A 9,894-nucleotide genomic window follows, 5' to 3' on the forward strand; every position below is an offset into this window, starting at 1 on the left:
TACTAGCTCTACCCTAATTCATGTCCTCTATAACTTCTTAAAACTTCAGGGGCCTAAATGAACATCTAAAAAGACAAAAAGAAAAAAAGACAGAGAGGAAGATGAAAAAACCACTAACGAAAAAAATTATATTCACAGGGGATACGAAAGATAACATGACAAACGAACAGTAACTATTATAAAATAATATTATTATCGAATCACAAGGAACAATAGATAATAACAGAAATCAAAGACAAGAAATGATAGAATTAATACCACGACTACTAGTGTGGAAGTATAAACAACACAACACTCAAGTACCTACTAGTTCTGTCCTATTTCGTGTCTCCCGTAGTTTCTTAAAACTTTGGGGGCCTAAATGAACATCTAAAAGACAGAAATAACCAGTAAAGAAAAGAGCTGTATTTCACATGGGATGCTGTTTTTAGCTCTTTTCTTTCTCTCTCTTAATTCAACCGACAATTATGAGCTTTGAATCATAAACTTAAATTATTAAACAATACAATGAAGAAATTAATTCTTCTTTCTTCTTTCCCTTTTTTTTCCTTATAATTTTTTTTCTTTTTTCATTTGGAGCTTGGGAAATTATGGCTGATGATAAGGTAAACCATTTTTGCTTTCTTGGTATTTTTTTTTTATGTACAAAAAGTGAATAACTTTACTTGTTAATTTGTTTTTCTTTAAATTTTTTGGAAAAAAATGGTGTGAATATATTTTGGTTGTTGTTTCTTGAATTTTAGATCAAATTTCACTACTAATCTGAGTTTAATTTGCTTTGTTTTTTTAGTGAACTTAGTTTTTTTTTTTTTTTTTTTTTTTTTTTTTACTGGTGCTAGTTTCATTTTTTTTGTTTTTTTATGTACAAAAAGTTCTGTTAAATTGTTTTTTTTAGTGAATATTTTGGTTGTTTGTTTCTTGGATTTTACTGATCTGAGTTTAAATACCATTTTGCTTTTTTATTTTTTTATGTATAAAAAGTTCATAACTTTACTTGTTAAGTTATTTTCTTTAATTTTTTGGAAAATTTAAGAGTGCATATATTTAGGTTGTTGTTTCTTGGATTCATTTTGACTAGTTTAAATCTGATTTTTTTTTTATTTTTTTACTTTGTGATTCTTGATTGTAAATCTAGTTCTAGTACTTTTCTAGTTGATAAAATATCTGAGCATTTCAAAGGAATATATTTTTATTTTTTGTATTGTATTTCAATTTTTTTGATTTTTTTTTAAAAATTGATAGTATGAGCTTGTTTACCCCTTTCTATGGATCTCAAAATAGCAATTTTGGTGCTCGCGAAACTAATTTTACGTTCAGATATTGATCTTTTTGTCCTTCAAGATTTTCCATTTTGCTTATTTGGTAATCTTTTAGAAATTTTAGCTAATGATAGTTGACCTGATCTTAGTTAAGCCTTAAAGAACTTGTACCTATTAAGTACTTGACCTGATCCACAATTTCGCTAAGGTAGTGTAAATCATTTCTTGTTCAGATGCTTTAATATGGTTTATCTAAGTATATGGAGTTACAGTTTTTAATAGCAATTTTTAGATTTCTTCATATGTCATGCTTCAGAATTTGGGATTGTTAAGTTTGTGTGGCTTATGCTTCCCCAATGATACTTTTGTTTGGTTGTAGTGTCATTTGTTTTTAGTATGATAATGTCGTATCAGGTTTTAGAAATAGCTCGTCTGAGATTAGGAGTGGCAAACGGGCGGGTCAGATCGGATATGGGTCGGTCGAGAACGGGTTAAACAAAAACGGATAAAATATCCGACGCAGCCCATATTTAGCATGGATAAAAATGGATTAACCGACGGATAATATGGATATTGTTTCAGGAATATTTAGATGAAAGTACAAGTTAAAAGCCAAAATAAGCGTAGATTCTCAAAAACCAAGAACTCATGAAAAATAACAAGCAGACAAATGGGTATTATATCCATCTAGATATCCGTAATCCATATTTGATCCATTTTTTATAAGTCAGTTATCCAACTCATGTCTAATGGGTTGGATTGGATGGTTACTTGTTTTTTCTTAACCATTTCGGCAGCCCTATCTGAGATCTACGTTTGATGTGGACTGTAGGAGATGTCTGCTCCTGTTATGGATGTGAATGGTGCAGTCACTGGCCATATAATTTCTACTACCATTGGAGGAAAAAATGGTGAGCCAAAGCAGGTAAGAATGTTGTCTTTGTCGATTCATGAACGTTCGTTATTGAGACAGTAGAGTAATGATTTCTTATTGAAAAATTGAAATTGTGTTTGGCTTCCCAAATAATTTGGTGCAGACAGTCAGTTACATGGCTGAACGTGTCGTGGGGACTGGATCATTTGGAGTTGTTTTTCAGGCAAGTGAGCACAAATCTTTTTTGTTTCACTAATTAATACAACACTTATTAACTTGTGGTCGGCTTGGTACTTGTCTCATGTAGGCAAAATGCCTGGAAAATGGGGAGACGGTTGCGATAAAGAAAGTTTTACAAGATCGTAGATACAAGAACCGTGAACTGCAGTTGATGCGCTCTATGGATAACCCAAATGTTGTTTCTTTAAAGCATTGCTTCTATTCAACCACTAGTAAAAACGAGCTTTTTCTCAATTTAGTCATGGAATATGTACCGGAAACTATGTACCGGATGTTGAAGCACTACAGCAATGCAAACCAAAGAATGCCACTCATCTATGTCAAGCTTTACACATACCAAGTAAGTGACATACTTTCTTGAGGAGAAAATGACAGAAATGGTCCCTTATGTTTGAGGGCAGGTTCAGAATAGTCTTAAGTATGCACTTAATCAGTTTTGGTCCTTTAAGTTTGTCAAAAGTTAACACTTGTAGTCTCCGTAAAATATCAGTGGGAGAAAAAGGAAATTAGCGGGAACTTATTTTTAGAGGTACAAATTTGTATTTTTTGCTATTTTTAATTTTGTATCGAGAGTCTGGTGCAGCTATTTGAGGTGTAGTTTCTGCTAATTCTTTCTTATATCAATTTACTGTCTATTGTAGTTTTTTGTATTGCATATTTTAGATTTTGATGGGACTTGCTTGGTGTTTGTAGTTAAGTCTTTCTTTTTTTTTCACTGTTTCCGTCAAATATGACAGACAGTTTGGCAAAATATTTTACCGAGACTAGAAGAGTCCTATAGTTTACAACTCTTCTTTATATAATAATTTGACCTATTCCTCTGCATCCCCCCATCAGTTTACTAAACAGATCCAAATGAAAAGGATCGAACTACCTACTCATTAATAGGAGGTGAATCATAGAACACCAAGAGCTGTGGTATATTATGGGGCAAACTTAAAGGACCAAAACTGTTAAGTGCATACTTAAGGAACTATTTTGAACCTACCTTCAAACATAAGGGACCATTTTTGTCATTTTCTCCTTTCTTGAGCAGGACTTCTAGTCTTGAGCTATATTAAGAGTGATGTTTTTCAGGTATTTAGGGGGCTGGCGTATATGCACACGGTTGCTGGCGTTTGCCACAGAGATTTGAAACCACAGAATATTTTGGTAATGCGTCTTTCACGTTGCTATTTCAGCTAGTACGTTGTGGCCCTACATATTTTGATATCATTATTTGGCATCGACAGGTAGACCCTGTTACTCACCAAGTGAAAATTTGTGATTTTGGAAGTGCCAAAGTGCTGGTAAGTCTTAATGATAAGAGTGCTTTTCTGTGGCTATTCACATGTACCTTCCAAAAAATCCTTTTTCCCCTTTTCCATGTTTATCCTTGCCTCGTAATGAGGATGCGGACATTTGTTTGTGTTTAGCGGCTGTAACTCTAACCTATTCAGTACTCCCTCCGTCCTGAATTAAGGAAAGACGTTTGACTGGGAATGGTGTTCAAGAACGAAAAGAAGACTTTTGAAACTTGTGGTCCAATGATATTTGAAAAAGTAAACAAATGTCTGCAGTCCCTAAAACTAAGGAAAACGACCTCCCTAGGTTGATCAGTTGTTTTCCTTGCTTCCACTAGGGAAGTCATTTTCCTTATGTTTAAGGAACTTGTTTTCCCAGAGAAACTGTCTTTCAAAAAATTTGATCAATCAAACATGGGAAAATTGGAAAATCCATACCAAACACACCCCTAATGTTTCAGCAGTCTCTTCATGATACCATTTTGAAACCAAAGCTTAGTTGACTTGGTTCCCGGTTACTATATGATGTAATTGTATCTTTTAAATTTTTTTCAAGCATATGAGCATGAAGAAATTGCTACTTCAAAGAAACACCATTGTATCATTTAAAAGTTGCTACATTTACAGATTGTGGTTTGTGTACTTATGACTGCACTGGGTTTAACATTCATCAGGTTAAAGGTGAAGCGAATATCTCATACATCTGCTCACGATTTTATCGGGCTCCTGAACTCATATTCGGTGCAACGGAATATACTACCTCTATTGATATCTGGTCGGCCGGCTGTGTCCTTGCAGAGCTTCTCCTAGGCCAGGTTCGTAGTGATATACTCTCTCTGCCCCAATTTATGCGGTACAGTTCAAATTTCGAGAGTCAAATTTCTTAATTTTGGTCGTGAATTCTGACACAGAATCTTTGTGTTTTTAATATAAAATTTTTATATTTGGAAACTGCATAAGAACTATAAGTCACAATAATTTATAATTTAAAACATTTGGAAGGAATATAAAATTATTAAGGCAAACAAATCTTGTTTGACTCTCGATCCAAAGGTGTCACATACGGGTGGAAAAATTAGCCCATGAAAAGATGACCCGCCTAACCCATTCCAGTTTGACCTGCCCATTTTAGCCCACCCCGATTCAGCTCAAGAAACAATGACACCCCCCATTTATTAACTTATCCGATTTTGACCCGTACAAAACCCCCACCCCGCCCATTTGACACTCCTAGTGCTACTTAAATTGGGACGGACAGAGTAGCTTCTTTCCTTGCTTAAATATTGTCTGTGAGGTTCTTCGCACTCCATACTGCTGCATTTGCCAGACTTAAAACTAATTTTGCAATTTTTTTTGTAGCCATTATTTCCTGGAGAAAATGCTGTCGATCAGCTTGTTGAGATAATCAAGGTGCAGCTTGAATAATTGTAAATCTGATGCAAATGTTTCTGTCCAGTTGTTAATTGTTTCATTTGCTTTCTCTTTCAGGTACTTGGAACACCAACGAGAGAGGAAATTCGCTGTATGAATCCAAATTATACTGATTTTAGGTTTCCTCAAATTAAAGCACACCCTTGGCATAAGGTATACTTTCACTTGATTTCAGCTCTAAAGAAAAGAGTTTATGCTTTTCTGTAGCTTATTCATCCGTTCCAATTTTTGTGACACTCTTTAGTCCGTCCCCAAAAAAAAATATTTAGTAATAATTTACTTTTAAAATGAAAAATCAACTCGTTGAAAAGGAAACTTACAGTTAGATCATTATAGGTTTTTAGTGGATTCCTAGCTTTAAATAAATTGGGACGGGAAAGTATTGTTGAATCTTTGTGCATGTAATTTCTCTGCTGCTTGCCTTGCCCTTGTCATGGTCTTAGGTATTCCACAAACGGATGCCACCTGAAGCAATTGACCTTGCTTCACGGCTATTACAATACTCACCAAGTCTTCGTTGCAATGCAGTAAGTTTTGATCTACTTATCTTTTATCAAATGTGAGTTTTATTCATTATGAAGGTATTTTGATTGTGTTTAAATCTAACTAGTTAGTGTTCTACTTTTCTTTTTGCAGCTTGAAGCATGTGCACATCCTTTCTTTGATGAGCTTCGAGAACCCAACGCACGCCTTCCCAATGGCCGGCCATTGCCGCCTCTTTTCAATTTTAAGCAGGAGGTATGACTTTCAGTCATGGTCATTCTGGATTAATAGTTACACTGTGTGCTTTCTTCTTCTCCCGAGCTCGGTCGGTTTTATTAGAAAACGAATTTAAAAATTTGGGATCAAACCGATCGAGTCGGTCGGTTTTCTTCGATCAGTTTCACGAGAAGTGTGCCTAAGCTTTCCAAAAAAAAAAATAATAAATGAAATTAGTTACAAACTTCATCGCTAATCCGTCGCAAAATTTGCTCGTAGCTAATAGAATTATTTGATAATACGTCACTAATCCGTCGCTAAATTTGATTAGCAACGGATTTTGCTGTTTAGCTACATAATTTGTCCATCTCTAATTCCTTTTTTTTTTTTTTTTTTTTTTTTTAAACCTTCTATATAAATCTCCAAGAACTTGCAAACATTGCCTTAAGGCAATTTTTTAAACAACTTGACATTTAATCCATTGAAGTAACTCCTCTGCTAATCAAGCGTATTCTTGTTCAATTGCAAAGGAACTTTACCAAATTTCTATTAAAGCAACTCTTATGCTGATCCATCTATTATTTTTTATGGTTTCAGTTAGCCGGTGCCTCTCAAGACCTCATTAACAGGTTGATACCAGATCATATAAAAAAGCAAATGGGCCTGCATCTTTTCACAACCTGCAATGACATGATTACGTGAACTTTATGTTTAGTAAAGTATACCGGTTGATGATCTATATATGACGAGATCCGAGTTATGTTCTACCCCAACGGACTCCACCATGACAAGCTGCATCTCCTTGTCGACGAGGACAAAGAAAAGGGTTGCTGTGTATTTTAGTTCTTGATCGTGGTATTTTTTTTCGTCTACTTGTAGCGGCCTACTAGCGAAAAGGAAGTTCTTTTTTGTACATGTTTGGTAGTAGTAAATTGACCAGAAAGCTCCCAAAAGATGACAAATGAAATGTATGAAGAGTATCAAGAAATTAAGGGGCTGTCCTCTTGTGAATTTGATCTGTGTTTTCTTTGTATTTAGTGTTGTAATACTTTCTGCTAACATTTGTTCCTTTAAGAAACGACATGCAAGCAAATGATGGTTACTGTATGAGCTTAAAATTAATGGATTTTCTATTCTATTGCACTATTCATTTGCTTTCATTCCTTTGATAATAGTGATGTTTGGGTAAGTATGCGTGTATTTTGAACTCTGTTTACCAAAGCTTACACGTTTTACTTCATATTCATATGTCAAAGACAAGAATATAACTAAAATAAGGACACACTGCTACTAATGACTGATGGCTTAATTTACTCGTACTTCTGTTTGGCTTAACTAATGACTAATGGCTTAATTATCGGTTCGAGTTCGGGATTTTAACGCGACATATTGATTTTTCGAGTTTGAAATCTATAATTTGAACTTATTTAAGGGAAAATTACATAAATGACAAAGTTCTGAGCTTAACTCAAGCCACATAGCAAATATTTCGGATATTTACAGTTAGTAGCAACTACCCAGCCTGCCAAACGGTTGTATACGTTTTTTTTCACTGTATTCAATTTTTATTTTCGCTATATTCATGAATACAACAATTTTTTTTTCTATTTTTTCACTGTATTCATGAAAATGACTATCTGTATTCATAAATTGGCTTGATATATTCATAAATACAGCGAGTAAAAAAATGAATACATAAAAACATATGTACACCAAAAATTAACAAACACCATATTTTTCAGTATGTATACAACAAACACAGGCGTATACAACATAGATATACCAAAAAAATTAACAAAAACAGGCAAAAAACACTGTATACAACATATGCACACCAAAAAAATAACGATTACACTCAAATATTGAAGACAAAAAACAAATTTGATTGTATTCATTTGTATACAGGCTTAAATTCACTCTATTCATTTGTATGCAAAAAGATTACTTCGAAAAATGCAAAAAAATATTGTATACACCGTATGTATACACAGATCTGAAAAAAGAACTTCCAAAAAATATGTATACAGCGTATGTATGTATACACAGATCTGGAAAAAAAACTTCCGATCAAAAATTCCGATCAGATCTGCGTACACCTTCTTCTCCTTCACTTTCTTTTCTCCGTCATCATCACCGTCATCGTTAAAACGATGTGCATAGGACTAGCTGGAGCACTGTAATAGAACCCACTGTGTGGTTGACTACGACCTGGACTTGATGGAGCACTAACGTATGGAGTTGAACATGAATTGTCAATATCGTCGGAAAACATGCCGGATTCCACCGTGGAAACGGGTTCGGTTTCGGGTTCCGATGTGGTGGTGGAGTTAAAGGCGAACTAGCTCCGGCGGTCGGCTGTGGCCGGCGGCGGAGCAGTGAGGAGAAGAGGGGGGAGAGAGATTGGAGGGTTGGGTTGGAAGTGAATAGTGTGATGGGTATTCTATTTTTTTTGTGTGTGTATATATATAGTTACTAAATGTCATAATACAAAAATGTTTACTATGAGAAGTAATTAAGTTAAACTATAGCTACTAAATGTCAATACCACTATATATTTGTTATGTCATGTAGTTATCCCCGTATTTAATGACCTTTTTTAAACTCTTATATAAAAGCTAAGCCAAAACTAATAAGTTCGAATGAACCCAACTGTAAGAGCCCGTTTGGCTTAGCTTATAAGCTGTTTTTAGTTTTTTTGAGCATTTGGTAGTACCAAGCAAATTATAAGCCATTTTCGTTTTAAATAAGCTAAGTTGGCTTTGATTTAGCTTAAAAATAGATAAGTTAAAAAAAAAAAAAAAAATATCCCAATTTTTTTTTTTTTTTTTTTGGGCTTATAAGCTGCTTTTTTTAACCCCATCCGAATAGGCTCTAAGTTGTATGGTAGATCCGCCCCAACTTGTGTTCAAGTCATTGTGGAGAGTTCTGTCTGGTCTATTTGTATAATGTATAATCATATCATATATATTTATATGTTGAATCTGGTCGAAGTGCGTAGATACCTGATTTTGAGATCACCATTTAAGTCATATTCACGCGGTGCATAAAATTTGCAGGTCTATCAATTAATTCCAAACCACTTTAGACATGCGGTGTCTAAAGTTTTATATGGTTGAAGTTCAAGCATAATATGACTAAAGTTTAGTCATTTTTGCTGAACTCCAGCTACAACAACAACAAGTGGGGTTTGGCGAGGGTAGTATGTATGCAGACATTACCTCTACCTTTTCAGGATAGAGAGGTTGTTTCCGAATATAGCCTCAGCTCAAAAGAGAAGTAGTTAATGCAGGATTGCAAGAAAAATTAGACACAAAAATATCAAGATACAGAACAAATTGAGCAACACATAGTAATAAACGCATAAAGATATGATCTACGCGATACTAGCAGAATAATACTAAGAAAAGGAGAAGAGAAGATGAAAAGGCTAGCCCCCCACCTGTCTCACGCAAAGCGCGACAAAACTCAACTGCCTACTAGCCTTCTATCCTAATTCTCTACCTCCAAATCTTCCTATCTAAGGTCATGTCCTCAGTTAGCTGAAGTTGTGTTATATCCTGTCTAATCACCTACCCCAGTTCTTCTTCGGCCTACCTCTAACTTTCCTAACTCATGTGACCGTCAATCTCTCACACCTCCTAATTGGTGCATCGTCCCACCTACTCTTCGCACCTCCCTAAACTTCAACTACAGTGGCTGAATACAATTAGTTTGCATGAGTTTCATGCACATATGACTAAAATTCAGCCATCACTTCAGCTATTTTGCTGAAATTGAGCCATATGAAACACCGCTAACTTCAGCTACATGTGGCTGAATGTAGTTATTTTTGCTTGAAGTTCATGCACATATGGTGAAGTTCATCCACTACTTCAGTCATTTTTTCCTTAACTTTCGGCATATAAAACACCGCATCTTTAAAGTTGTTTCAAGCCTAACTTAAAACATTGCTTCTCTAAAATCGTTCTGAATTCCCATGTGATAAATGTACAAAAAAATTTAAAAACCAGGTACATATTAAATAACCGTGTCCAATAGAATATCCCATAATTTCTTTTAACGTTGAAAATGTAAAGGTCTTGCATTGACTTAGGGAGAGACAACAAAC

At 34.7% G+C, this 9,894-nt stretch overlaps 1 protein-coding gene across 1 annotated transcript; it reads left to right on the forward strand.

The window, feature by feature from the left end:
- The first annotated feature begins 333 nt into the window (after window positions 1-333).
- Window positions 334-6,904, forward strand: LOC132035961 (shaggy-related protein kinase eta-like). The gene is made up of 12 exons (XM_059426142.1): window positions 334-605; window positions 2,092-2,184; window positions 2,297-2,356; window positions 2,441-2,713; window positions 3,451-3,525; window positions 3,606-3,662; window positions 4,331-4,471; window positions 5,016-5,066; window positions 5,145-5,240; window positions 5,531-5,614; window positions 5,724-5,825; window positions 6,384-6,904. Exons 1-12 carry the CDS (start codon window positions 591-593, stop codon window positions 6,486-6,488), a joined length of 1,152 nt encoding a protein of 383 aa, XP_059282125.1. The 5' UTR covers window positions 334-590; the 3' UTR covers window positions 6,489-6,904.
- Window positions 6,905-9,894: the final 2,990 nt, after the last annotated feature.

The sequence above is a fragment of the Lycium ferocissimum genome, chromosome 11 (assembly GCF_029784015.1).
Source record: "Lycium ferocissimum isolate CSIRO_LF1 chromosome 11, AGI_CSIRO_Lferr_CH_V1, whole genome shotgun sequence".
NCBI lineage: Eukaryota > Viridiplantae > Streptophyta > Magnoliopsida > Solanales > Solanaceae > Lycium > Lycium ferocissimum.